At 45.1% G+C, this 14,045-nt stretch overlaps 2 protein-coding genes across 4 annotated transcripts in view; one reads left to right on the top strand and one right to left on the bottom strand.

The window, feature by feature from the left end:
* Nucleotides 1–14,045, top strand: part of SPX (spexin hormone) — a 288,585-nt gene that overhangs the window by 55,538 nt on the left and 219,002 nt on the right. The gene's annotated exons all lie outside the window — the stretch shown is intronic.
* LDHB (lactate dehydrogenase B) lies at nucleotides 1,256–13,466 on the bottom strand. Of its 3 annotated transcripts, none has more exons than XM_051772440.1 (8): nucleotides 13,202–13,466; nucleotides 11,611–11,742; nucleotides 7,779–7,896; nucleotides 7,090–7,263; nucleotides 5,018–5,191; nucleotides 3,346–3,463; nucleotides 2,360–2,483; nucleotides 1,256–1,600 (listed from the first exon to the last, which is right to left on the bottom strand). In XM_051772440.1, exons 1-8 carry the CDS (start codon nucleotides 13,463–13,465, stop codon nucleotides 1,433–1,435), a joined length of 1,272 nt encoding a protein of 423 aa, XP_051628400.1. In that variant the 5' UTR covers nucleotide 13,466; the 3' UTR covers nucleotides 1,256–1,432. The 3 variants fall into 3 exon arrangements, with proteins under 3 accessions (XP_051628400.1, XP_051628402.1, XP_051628401.1); XM_051772442.1 differs by lacking the exon at nucleotides 13,202–13,466 and adding an exon at nucleotides 12,813–12,975; XM_051772441.1 differs by lacking the exon at nucleotides 13,202–13,466 and adding an exon at nucleotides 12,671–12,806.

Here is a 14,045-nt window from a genome sequence, read left to right as displayed (position 1 = left end):
GCTCAGGTGAATATTCCTAATGGGTGTGTCCTGCAAAGAGCAGCATTTTATGCCATTTACCTCATAACAGCTGATCATGAACAGTTCTCAGCAGGAACTATAAGATAATCTATCCAGGGGTGGAAAACCTGGATCTCCACACCAAGTTATGAAAGGAGAGACTACAATTTTCAATCTTCTATTGGCAAAGAATTCTGCTATTTAGCCTGTCACTGAGAATAAAACATCTCCTAAGGCCTCCCTGGGATACCCTTTGTAAGTAATGCTGTCAGCAACATCCCGTGCATGGTATTTTAGTAGCTACATGATACTTTACATGATACTTACTAAATCACAGAAGTTATCTTGCAATAGAACAAAACTTGTGTGACCTATTTCAAAGGAATGACAAAAATTAGGCTACTTGCTTATAAAGTTTTTTTAGTCCACTATGCAAAGCATTTTAATGGAGATAGAAAAGTCCTTTAAATTGCTCCATCTTAGTCTCAGACCATTTGTTATGAAAAAAAATCTTGCAAGCCCCTGAATTATGATTTAAGATAGATTTAATACTGTTTGTCCCCTGGACATCTAGAGTGATCAGTTCTAGGCATGCCAAGAAAATACAGGCTATTCTATGGTTAATGTCCATAATTGTGATTAAGAAATAATCTTTGGGCTTTATTTTTTTTTTACAACTGTTCTCCATGTATATGAGCACTTCAAAAAATCATGCTGAAATTTAGAGATTGAAGACCCAACTTGAATTGTTTAATAAACAAGACTATCACCAAGGACTCCAGCCTAATGCCAAAAAACCTCCTTGAATTTTGGTTATCAAATACAAAATAATCCTGTTTTTTCCACTTTATAGAAACTAGGCATCATTAACAGGCAAAGAATTTAACCCAGGAGAGAGAAGTATCTACAGGACTCTTCTAGGCCAGCCAGCACAATCTTATTGTTGGCATATTTTTGGCAGGCAGCTCAGAGGCAAATCCCCATTCCATTTCTTCTGCCCATCAGTAAAAAAAATAGGAATTACTCTATCAGAAACAAGAACTACACTTAGCCAGCACTTGGACTGAGAAAAGGCTTCCACTAAGGTGGTGTCAGTGAAATCCCACCACAGGCTATTACTACATTATTTCTAACCTTCTGAAAAGACATGCCAAGTCTTACACTTCCATGTAAGTCTGTGGCAAACATTAAAGGAGGATGCCAGAGTAAGCTAGATAATTATATACTAAAAATAAGTCACTAGGACAACAAAACATGCCTGAAAATTACTTTATTTGTTCGTCAGGTTTGTGCGTTACAGCAAGCGTAAGTTTAGCTACCATGAACCGTCTGGAAGAGCATTTAATGTTAACTTTAGAGATGTAGAGTGAGTAGAGCCCATATCTGCACACAACATGCTGGTTTTCTATGGCTGGAATCTGGCATTCATGAGTTACAGATCTTTGATATCCTTCTGGATGTTCCACAGGGTATCCGCGCTCTTCCTCAGCTGAGTCACCTCATCGTCCTTCAGCTTTTGGTTGATGACACTTGTCAATCCAGAGGCACTTAGGACAGAAGGCAGGCTCAAGAAGACGTCATTCTCAATGCCATACATGCCCTGCCACAGACAAAAGAGATCAGGTATGAGCCCATCACCCCAGATGTGCATTTAGTTTATAGAACAGGAAGCCTCCTGAGAGCAGAGCTAAAAACTACCATTTTACAGCCTGCAGAAGAATTTCAGTCTCAGTGTATTTGAGAAAATAAACAGCATAGAGCTGTTTTGGACCAAATGTCTGGCAGTGCCAAGATGGCTGACTGCAGAAACCCCACCTTCAAAGGTCTTCAAACCTCTCACTTTTATTTCTATACAGCAAGTAGCTGACAAGATTCAGATGCAGATTAGGGCAGGTCATCCTTCCTGCTACAGAGGCATCAGTAAGCTCAACCTGCTCAGAGTCCTTGCTGCACCAGGGGTTACAGAGCTAGTCCAGACTAGATGCAGCCAGTTACACCAGCTATAAAAGGACACAGTTCTCCCCCCAGGACTTTTGCTAGGCAGTGGTTCATGGAATTGCAGCTGGGCCTCCATGAAGTTTTCCAGTTTTACACCAAAACCTCCTTCCAATGAATGTGCATGCCACAAATGGCAAACTTTACAAAAGGGTAGCACAGAGAACTTATTTTCAGCTCCATATTTGTGAGAGGAGTTGGCTAAGAGGTCAGCCTAGAAGGAATGGCAAGAGTAAGCTCCCATTTTAAATTCAAAGTAGTGTTTTACAAAGCTTCCTTTGTTCAGCCCCTTGCTTACCGAGACTACTTAGCTTGTGATAACAACAAAATGAACTAGAGCATCCAATCAGCCACCACTTCTTACCTTTACCAGTGTTGAGATGGAATGAATCCTGTGCAAGTTCTTCAGCATGGTCTCACAGAGGTCAGCAACACTAAGGCCAATAGCCCAGTTTGTGTATCCCTTCAGTTTGATCACCTCATAGGCACTAAGAAAACATGGAAAGACAATTGCACTAAGATGTCTTCAAGACACTCTGTGACTTACAAGTCTTAAGAGGAGTGAAAGTTTCCCATTTAAAAAAAAAAAATTAAACTCCTGCAACACTTTCTAAGTTTTGGAATTAAAATATCAAAGTAGGAGAGTGATGTGTTTCAGCATTAGAAGATAAAGTATACATATTCCCATATGTATAATTAAGAATCCCTATTGTTCTCACAGGATTAGCTGAAAAGAAAATCAGCTTCCATCTAGGAAGAGTTCTTAGTGTTAGGTAGAAAAGCACACCTACACCTAATAAATTCTCAATTTCAGTCAGTGACACAATCATTCTGAGTGCATTTGGAATAGATAAACATTTAGAATCAAAGCCATGCACTACCTACACACACCCCCTGGTGTTTTTAGCCAACATCTGGAGATAGTGCAGGAGAGTACACTCATATCACAAGTGAGACAAGTCATTTAGCAACATGTGAACAAATCTTCCTGCATCAATGAACAAAATTTCCCCCCGTTCCAACACTGCTCACAGAAACACACTGCCCTTCCCTGTCTTGTGCCCTTTGAACAAAGTGAACCACTCAAGAATCTCCATGAGAGAAAACAAGTACACACAGCTCTAAGCTCTGCAGTACTTCAGTGGGCATGTTATGCAACAGCTTGTCTGGCTGCAGGATAATGAAATAACCAGCTGAAATCCTGCATTTTTGTGTTTAAACCAGCAGTCCCACTTATCCATGCAGCCCTCTAAATAAAAGGGCATGAAAGCTGCAGCACAATGGAGAGACTGTGCAGACAAGCTATTTTCAGCATCACATATATCCGTGTTATTCCTCAGGTCATTGTACCTGTCAACCACTTTCTTGTGGACCTCCTTCCAGTTCTCAGGGTCTTTGTCAGTTCCCATGGCAGGATTCAGCTGCTGGAGACAAACCCCTGCCACGTTAATTCCGCTCCAAACAGCCACTGGAACAGAGGGAGGACAGAAGTTTCAATAGCACTTTGCAACTCCCCCTTCACTTTTTCCTACCTAAAACAATTGGAACCATAAGTAGCAGCAGCCAGAACCACAATAATGTTTGAGGCAGATTTTCAGTTTTCATTTAGCTGCAGTTAATGCTGACAACTCTGGGTGTCAATTGTGAGACTATTTTAGTACTGGCACTTTAACATGTTGATTGTAACACACGACAGCAGAACTTTGAGACCTTGGAAGGTGCAGACAGCCCTCTCTGAAGTCAGAAACCTCAAATTCTATCAAAAAGGCACATCTTAGCTGTTCAGCCTTTTAAAACTCATTCTGCTCAAAACTGCAGCAAGGATGTATTTGCTGTTTCACTAATCAGTGTTAGGTTCAGCCTTCAAGAAACCTGTTCTTATTTACATAAGTAAGAGGGTAGCAATATACAAACTTAAAATATCAAGAGAGGAATTTGCACCTCTCTTCATACTGGAAGCTCACAGGCAGGTTCATCCTTCGTTCCTGTGAAGTAACTAGGAATTCTGAGTTACTTCAAAGCAAAAACTGATGCAGGATGAGCTCTGTGTAAGCTCAGCCAAACTCTGCTTTCACTAGGGTAGGGCTGATCAAATGCAATGGGACACTGAAGAGGTGGCTCCCCTAGAAATACACAGCACAAAAATATGAAGCAGTACCAATACACACAGATATTCTGCTGCATCATTTCAGACTTTAAATACATGAGCTGAATTAAGACAGATGGGTTTCTTTGATTTTACATGTGTTTGAAACCATCTTTTAAATATCACAGAGAAAAGTTAAGAAATAAGGTAAGGGATAATTTTGTTAGCCTGAGCCTGGATTGCCAGGGTTTTCTGTTACCTCTAACAAGCTCTGCTCTTGACTTAAAAGGAGCTGACACTGCTTTCAGAGGAGAACTATGCTACAGGCTGTTATGGTACTCCAAAAACTGAGGATAAAGAAAAGTACCAAGCTGTAGCCTTTAGGACACAACTTGAGCTCACAAAATGGGCCTTTTCAGTTAAGGGTTTAATTACTAAATATGTGCAGCTACGTTTCACAGGATCACAGGATGGTTTGGGTTGGAAAGGACTTTAAAGATCATCTCATTCCAATTCCCTGCAATGAGGCAGCCATGGCTTCTCTGGGCAACCTGTGCCAGGGCCTCACCACCCTCACAGGGAAGAATTTCTTCCCAATATCCCATCTAACCCTACTCTCTGGCAGTTTGAAGCCATTCCCCCTTGTCCTGTCACTCCAGGCCCTTGTAAGTAGCCTCTCTCTACCTATCCTGTAGGCTCCCCTCAGGTCCTGGAAGGCCACAGTTAGGTGATCGTGAAGCTTTCTCTTCTCCAGGCTGAACAATCCCAATTCTCTCATTTCCTGGACTTGTCTCAACTCAAATCTTCATAAAACCACAGCTAAGTGCCAGTAACTCGAGCAGAGCTGCATCTGTTCCTTCAGTTTTGTAACACCCTTAGACCTCAACCTCTAACACTCTATTGCTTGTTCCCAAAGAGGTCAGAATTGCTCCTTACCACTGGAATCCCCGTGCTCTCCCAAGATCCAGCCATGGCAGCTGCTTGGATGAATCCCAAGCCTCTCGGACATCAGATAGCGAAATCTGGCCGTGTCGAGGTTGCAGCCACTTCCAATCACACGGTTTTTTGGCAGGCCACTCAGCTTCCATGTGACATAGGTCAAGATATCCACTGCAAGGAAAAACATGCACAGTAAATTAAACCACTCACATCAAGAATGCTCCAGCAATTACTTTATTGCAAGTAGTAGGGCAGTCAGGAGGGCTCAAAACACAGCTGTGCTCATTGGTCGAAGTATTTTGGGTCTGACTATTTGGGGGATTTAAAATTAATGCACTGCTTGAGATTTTTTGAACAGTAGCTTGATGGGTCCTAAAAAAATTTGAGTAAGATCTTTGGAGATTAGATTCCTACACATTTTTTTGTCACAGTTAAACCCCCAGGGCACTCAGAACTGGGACTGATCTCATGTGGCTAAAACACTCAAGTAATTTCCTGAAGTAATATTACCTTCTAGTTCATCATCACAACAACAGGTAAAACAATTTACAGTGAAAAGTTTGAGATTTGCATACTCTTTGTAGTTGGTAATTACTTCAGTTCAACTTCTTGATTTGTGCACTAAGCAGTTCCTGCATTTACTACCAATATGCTTTAACTGTATGTGTCTCCAAAAACAAAGCTTCAGAAAAAACACAAAGCTAGGTGGGGCAGACAGAAGGATGTGAGCAAAGAGAAAACCTCTAATCAACAGGTCAAAGCAACAATAATAAACAGGCTGCAGTTAATTATGACTCCAACAATCAGGAGCCAGCCAGTTCTCAGGAGGGAACACATTTGTGCATACATATCTGAAATACATCATTTGCTCTGCTCAGGCACAAAAAGCACATCATCTCAGCACAGTTCACACCTCCTTGACATGTTCATCAGGCACAGTTTTCTTCCCATAGCTTCAGCTGGGGCTGTTCCTGCCAGGATCACAGTAACTTGTACAGACTACAGAGCACCTCCCTGTCCATCAGCTCCAGGCTGTCTGGCTTTCCAAGTCACTGAAGTCCCTTCTAATGAGCTCACAATAACTTCCACTATATAAGACTAGTGGACAAAACTCCACACATGGAGAAAACAAAGGGTTATAAAAATAATTCTGCAAAAGCAACATGCAATTCTCCTCCAGCAGCTGCTCCACTGGAGAGAAGTCTATAGATTGAATCCGGCCCTGCTAGAACAAGTTGATCTTTGTCGCAGTTTGATTTTTTGATAAGTGTTTAAAACTGCCCTAAGTTATTGTACTTGCACAGTAGGCACTTGCTCAGAACACTGGTATTCAGTAGGAGTAATTGAACACCAGCTAATTACTCAACCCCCAGTTGAGCTGCCAGCTTTGCATGCACTGTTTCCACTCTGCAAAGTTCTCTCTAAAAGCAGTGTTACTTCACCGCCAGGGTCCTGTAGCACTGGCCTCACTCAGATGTTGAGTCAAGCAAAGACAACCCTACAGGGACACCCCACAAAGCACATCAGAATGTTTACAGTTAGCTTTGGACATCCAAATATCCAATTGCCTCAGTGCAATGAGGTACTTGCAAGTGAGCACACAAATATGTGTAATCAGTTATAACTAAGTCTTTTCTAATCCAACTGCACTACAGTTGTACTACAGTTAGCCCTTGTTCCACCATAGGCTTCAGCATCAAATTCTTTTTCCTGAAAATATAGAATATAGGACAAGTTCTTCATCCTGAAAAATGGCTGTATTGCATCCAGACACAAAAGTTATCCTTTAGAAATAAAAGTTTTCAACTACCAACTGCTTAAGCCAAAGTATGTAAAGAACTGATTTACCATAAAGCATTCTTTTAAGATAAGGACACCATGACAAGTTCTGAATAAAGAGAGTAGCAGAATGTACAGGATATTTGTTTGTATTCTGCTGTTGGCCACTACCTGGCAGATGTCCACAAAAAGCTATTAACCTTCAATTTGTATTTGAAAAGACTGTCAGAGAATGAATGTTGTGTTTTATCAAACCGAAGTTTTAAGGGTTTCAGAAAAGACTGCCTTGCCTGGATTGGAAACCACGATGATGATGCAGTTGGGGCTGTGCTTCACAACCTGAGGAACGATGAATTTGAAGACGTTCACATTCCTCTGGACCAGGTTGAGGCGACTCTCCCCCTCTTGCTGACGAACGCCCGCAGTCAGGATCACGATCTTGGAGTTGGCTGTCACCTTGTAATCTACACCAGAGCACGGGGGGGAGATACAGAATGTGTTAAATACACTTGTCACTCATTTCAACAGCACTGTGTTCATACAGTGTTACAGGCAGCTTCTCCACTGTGCATTCCATTCAAACCCAAAACCAGGAGACATCAATATTAAATCCAGTACCACCTCTTTAACATTGTCCAGTTTAGGTATCAACATATATGGGTCTGGAGAGCACCTTCAACCACCCAAATCTCACTTCCACTTTCCAAATCATATTATTTCTTCTACAAAGAGGTACTATAGCTTCATTAAAATCAGTTTTACTAAACAAGCTCCAAACTGTAAAGTGGCCATTAGAGATGTAAGAGAAAGCCCAGATTAAAAACTACTCCCACTGCTATGGTGTTCATCCAAACTCTCACCCCAGTTCATACACTTTTTCAATGCCAAATTCTTTGAATTCTTTAGGATTACACAACTAATTCTCCACTATCAAGCAAAGTCATAGAATGTCAGTATTAAATAAAAAACTGAGGTTCACCTTTGTCTGCCACAATCTTGTGAGTGTGAAGGAACAAGCTCCCATGCTGTAGGTCCATCATTTCTCCTTTTAGTCTGTCTTCCACAACATCAACCAGAGCAAGTTCATCACAAAGACCCTGAAAACAACAAAATTTGGAGTCAGTGAAGCAGTTCACTTGCATTTTAAAGTTAGCCCTGAGCTGAGGTGTATTTTGTTTCAAAGTGACACGCCACAGCAATCTGAAAGCATCTCTTCTCCAAAGTTAAACCTGTGGGACAGCACTATCTTGGTGTTCTGATGTATCTCACAGGAACAAAGTCAGAGGCTGCTACAGCACAGGTTCATAAAACTCATTCAGACTTTCCAAAAAAGATATTATCTGTGGGGAGTTTGAGTTCACAGCCAACCCTTTGCTAGAAAAGCACTTCATGATTTAGTAATTATATTTGGGAAAAAGTTATATCTTTCAGAGTTGTAACAAAACTTCTAAATCTATCCAGCAAATAGGCCTGTTGTAAATATTGAAATGCCTAAAAGAACACTCCACATAATTATCAAACAAGTATTCTCTTTTAACATGCCTTCAATCAATTAATTTCACAAAACTATACAACGGGAACAGATATTTTCCTCAGCCCTAAAAATCAAGAGAAAACAGATTCTTTAGTTGTTTTTCTCTACTAGAGCTACTATGTTATATTTACTTTGTAGAATAGATTTAGCCATGTATGCTTGTTGTCCAGCCAGGTTAAGTCGGGAGATAACCTCACACAGTCTCAGAACAGGAAAACAATGAAGTATGGGAGTGAAAAGGTGTTTTGCTCTAATGCAAAGCCTTCCTTTGGCTTTTCCTTTTGACAGAAATTTTTATTATCCTTGTAAATTCCATTATCCTTAAAGGCTGATCAGGCAGTAAATTATATTGAAATTCAAATTACTACTTCTCTGTTTTCCTAGATATCTACACTCTATTTGAGAGCAGTTAAGCCATTTTTAGCAACTCAAATACTGTTTTTCCTGTGGAAAAATATATTTAGCTGCAGACATTTTTTTTCATTTCATTTCATACTCTGAAATAGTGTTAGTTTATTGATTTTCTGCATTGCTTCCCTTAGCAGCTGATTTGATAAAACTGTTGAAGAAAAATCATAAGAATCTGTATCTGTACTTGCTCTGTTCCCAAAATAGCCTGCAGGGTAAAATGAATGTCTCAGTTGTTTAAACACTATGAAAAAGCATGCTTAGCTGAAGTCATTGGTGTTAAACTAAGGAGTTAGTGCAATCAGAGTTTGAAAAAATAATGTGTGCACATGTGCAATTATGGATAGGTTTATACACACAGTCCGATGGGACTTGCAACCAATACTCCTCAAACTCTGCAGGTTCCAAGAGCAGGTTCTCCCTTAAAGAGAAGAGCAGCTGGAGTACCTCCAATGACTAATTTCATGAATTTGCATCACTTGTCTAGAGAAGAACTCAGCTCATTATCAGCACACACAGGAATGAAGCCTACACAATCACCAAATGCAGCTCAAAATATTCTCATTTAAAGCAGCTGATTTGTGACTGTGGACATGCTCCCATTCCTAAATCAGTGTGGCAACATCAGTGACTTGTCTCTAACAGAGAGGGAGCTAAAAATAACCAGCATGGAAGTTTTGGTGTCATGCAAATTTAAATACTAAATACTACGCCAGTAAACTGAAATTAGTATTAGAGCCAAACTGTGCACAAGTAAAGCCACAAATTGGTTGGCATAGGCTGAACGTGAGCCAGTGTGTGCCCAGGTGGGCAAGAAGGCCAAGGGCATCCTAGCCTGAATTGTCCCCCTGTGCTGGGCACTGGTGAGGCCACAGCTCAAATCCTGTGTCCAGTTCTGGGCCCCTCACTACAAGGACATTGAGGGGCTGGAGGGTGTTCCAGAGAAGAGAACAGAGCTGGGGAAGGGTCTGGAGCACAACTGTGATGAGGAGCAGCTGAGGGAGCTCTGGGGGCTCAGCCTGGAGGAGGCTCAGGAGGGACCTTGCCACTTCCAACAACTCCCTGACAGGAGGATGTAGCCACATGGGGGTCAGGCTCTGCTCCCAGGGAACAAGGGACAGGACAAGAGCAAACAGCCTCAAGCTGTGCCAAGGGAGGTTTAGATTGGATATGAGGAAAAAATTTCTCACTGAAAGGGTGGTCAGGCACTGGAACATGAAGGTGGTTGGGTCACACCCCTGGAAGTGTTTAAAAGAGCTGTAGATGTGGCACTAGGGGACATGGTGGACTTGGTAGTGCTGGGTTAATAGTTGGTCTTAATGATCTCAGAGGTATTTTCCAACCTAAATGACTAATTCAGTTACAAGAACCAGATGGTTTTGTTATAAAAATATTTTATACTGCAGCTTATACTTGTAAGAGAATAAGAGCAGAAGTCTGGTTGACATAAAATCCATGTCATCATCCATGCTTGAAAAATTTAAAACCAGTTTTTACTCTGGGTTTGGTGCATACAACTCATTAATAGTAAAACTTTGTGCTTAGATATCTGAAAGCACAAATTTAATGCTGCCTAAAGCAGTGTATTAAACACAGATGAATTGCAGTGCAGTTTGTGGTAACATCACTTGGCTCCCTCACTGTACAAGGTTACAGGACTTCAAAAACAAACTAGTTCAGCCCATGAGAGGTAAACATTTGCTTAAGAAAATATTGAAAACCACAATGAACTATCACTGTTTTCCCCTTAAATTTCTCCTTTATATAAGTTTTTTTAAAAACTATTTGCTACTTTCACATTAATACTCAAGTTCCACTGTGGCCTTTTCTTAATGTCAGTTTTTCCTCGGTCACAGGGCTCATGAATATCAGCAAGCAAAAGCCCTTAATTTTTTTTTTTTTAATATTTAAAACCCCAGTATATTAAGCAAACGTTCTCAGGGTAATATGTTGAAGGATCATCTACATAAAATACAGCTGGTTTAGTAGTACATGCAAGATTTTTCATCTGACTGTGAGCTACCTGATTTAAGGCAGCCTCTGCAAGTGGGCAGGGCATATCTGTTTATGCCTTTGTTAAAAAAAAAATCTGCAGCTCCCATCATCTTTCCAAAAACAGCACAATAGGAATCAAATTTAACTCAGTCACAATATTCTCTAAAAACAAGAGATCCTTGTTGCATAATGAGCCTTTGCTTTGCTCAAAGAGAGTAACATAAGATTTGAAAAAAAAAATAAAAAAAATCCTATAAACCAGGAATAGAAAAAGTCAGAATAACCTCTAAATCCAGACCTCTATTTTTAGTTTTTGAAAAACTAGCTAAAACCTCTGTGGAAAAAATAATCATGTAACCAAGCAAAAAAAAAACCTAAGAGAAATCAAGAAGTCTGCTTTAGGGGATAGCACTATTTTCAGCTATTATGGCACACATGCCTTAAAACAGTAAAAAGCAAACACTTATTGTCTGATTGCTACCCCATATTTCACATCCATTTCTCCTCTATCCGCATTCTTTTCCCACCAGAGCTCCCTCACCGAGCAAACTCCAGCTTTGTTGTGGAAGAATAAGAAAATTAAGAAGAGAATGAAAAGTTTGGCAGGGGCTTAAGAGCCATTCGCTCACTGTATTTTCCCAGCAGCCTGCAAAATAACTCTGCCTAATGAGAGATTTATTGCCAAGCACGGACGGAAAGGTGAGAGAACAAGGAGAAGCTGAATGGGGAAGTCAGCCTTGTAGGTCACTGACTGCTTACCCGAACTGCACGTGATTCATTCCTGCACTAACCTACCGAATGGGCTAAGGCAGAGAGGCAGCACAGAACACTGCGGCAGGGGGAGCTTGAGCGGCACGCTGTCCTTGAGCCGTACCTTTCCAAGGATGCTGATGGCAGCGGCCATCCCGACCTGTCCAGTGCCCACAATTGAGACCTTGTTGTTGGGGGCCGCGGCTCCCGAGGCAATGGGGGTCATCAGCTTGTCCATGAGTGTGGCCATGGTGTTCTGAAAGGATAACGGGAACAGCTGGTTCAAAGCGAGCCAGAGGGTGCTGAAAGCCATGTTCCGAACCGCGGGCGTCACCTAAACCCGCCGACCGAGGTGCTGCGAGCGGCTGCTGACGGCGCTTTTCACACAAGGTGGCCCTCGGGCACGATGCCCTTGGCTCGCAGGGCTCCTTCCAAGCCACACGCCCACCCGCACATCCCTCCCGGCCGCGGAGCTCCGGATCCCGTCCGTGCCCGGTGCCCAGCGAGGGGCCGGAGGGCGCACAACCGACCGGCCCCGCGGGGCCCCGAGAGCGCCCGCGGGGCTCCAGTTCCAGCGCCGTTACCGGCCCGGGCAGCAACGGCCCCGCAACCCCCGCCGGGGCCGGCCCCGGCACCGCGGACCAGCCGGGGAGCTGCGATCCTGCTGGGATCGCCCCGACCCGTTTCCGTGCGCCCCCGAGGCTGCCCGGGCTCAAACCACGAGCTTCCGACCTTCCCGGGCCGCAGAGCAGCGAGGGGCCGGGGCGGCACACGGGAGGCTCTGAGCAGGGAGACACAGCCCGACCCCGGCCATCCCCAACCCTCCGAACCCCTGTGATCCACAGCCCGACCCCGGCCATCCCCAACCCTCCGAACCCCTGGGATCCACAGCCCGACCCCGGCCATCCTACCCCCAGAACCCCCGGGAGCCACAGCCCGACCCCGGCCATCCCCAAACCCGCGAACGCAAGGGGCCCGCAGCCTGACCGTGACCATCCCAACCCCAAACCCCCGGGATCCACAACCCGACCCCGGCCACCCCCAAAACCCTGGGATCCACGAGCTGACCCCGGCCACCCCTAAATCCCCGAAAGCCACAGCTCGACCCCCGCCATCCTCAACCCCCCGGGATCCGCCGCCCGGCTCCGGCCACCCCCGCTCCCCCTTGCCCGGCCGCCACGCACGGAGAGTCGACAGGGGCACGGGCTCCCGCTCCTGCTCCCGGCGGAACTGAACCGCCGGGGGAGGAGGGCGGGAGGGCAGGGCGGGCAGGCTGGGCGACACTCCAGCGCCCCCATGGTGTTGCGGGGGCCCCCCGTTACCCACCGGTCGGCCGGGGCGCGGGAGCGGCGCGGGCTGCGGGACCGTGCGGGGCTCGGGCAGGGAGCGCTCTGCGGCGGAAGGGGCGGGCGCGGCGGCGCCGGGGGGAGGCGGCGGTCGCCGGGCTCGGTGCCCGCCAAGGACGGGGCCCCGGGGGTGTCTCCGCTCCGCCCCGGCAGCCGTGCAGGGCGGGCAGTGCCGGTCGTCCTCGCGCTGCCGGTGAAGGAGCGGCCGCGCTGCCCCGGGCGGGTCCCGCGGGGACTCGCGGGCTCGCCGGTGCCACCAGCGCTCGCCCCGCAACGGGCGGGGAGGGCCCGTTACCTGCCCGTCACGGGTCCGGCCGCGAGGAACGTGCGAGCGAGGGCGAAACTGAGCAAAAATAAAGCGTTTTTTACCTGCTCTTCTCCAGGGGCACAGTTGCTCAAGCGGGTGGTCTCTTGTGCCCTCTCTGATTTCTGCCCTCTCTGATTCTGTGCCCTTAGCCTGGCTCCCCCGTTGAGCTTTCGGTGGTTGAACGAATCCCGCCTGGAGCCACGCGGAGATGCCTTGGCACGAATAAGGGATGTAACCTGAGGCAAGGACAACAAGGAATGTAACCTGATGATGCAAAGCTGCCGCCGCCGCTCCTCCTTCTCCCCTTCCCTTGGCTTCGGCCGCATCCACGTCGCACTCCTCCCATATTTCACCCTATCCCGGTAGGGCTTCCCTTTAAAATGGTAATATATGGGACCTGCGGAATGAGCCCCTGGAGCGTGACTGTACTTCTGTGCCTCGACAAATAATAAGCACATCATGTGGCACTGTGAGCGACAGTTATCAGACGATATGACACCCTTTGGAGGTTGGACCGGATGATCTCCAGAGGTCCCTTCCAACCCTAGCAATTCTGTGATTCTTTTCCCCGGACCCATGGAACACACAGACTGAAATTTTTGGGTATGTGGTGTGCCACTGCTGCTGAGCAGAGATGGAAGTGATTTCTTGAAATCCCTGCAGGACCAACGCAAGCAAAGTAGGGAAGAATAGCAAGAATGTTTTCTTCTAATGCTGTAATGTTACTTCTTTCTAACTGTAAAGGAGGAAAGTAAAGGCAAAACACTGAATGATACGCATTTAGTTTCACTGGGGAAAAAGCAGAAAGCTTTGGGTTCCTCAGCACACATGATCAACTCTGTCTCACAAGAGGGAAAACAGAACAGTAGATTCCAGAGTCCTCCCAAATAAGTTACTGGGTTAAAT

This window comes from Manacus candei, unplaced genomic scaffold (genome assembly GCF_025592945.1).
Source record: "Manacus candei isolate 608988 ecotype Guabito, Panama unplaced genomic scaffold, ASM2559294v1 h1tg000153l, whole genome shotgun sequence".
NCBI classification, from domain to species: domain Eukaryota; kingdom Metazoa; phylum Chordata; class Aves; order Passeriformes; family Pipridae; genus Manacus; species Manacus candei.
This window is presented reverse-complemented; position numbering and strand designations above follow the sequence as displayed.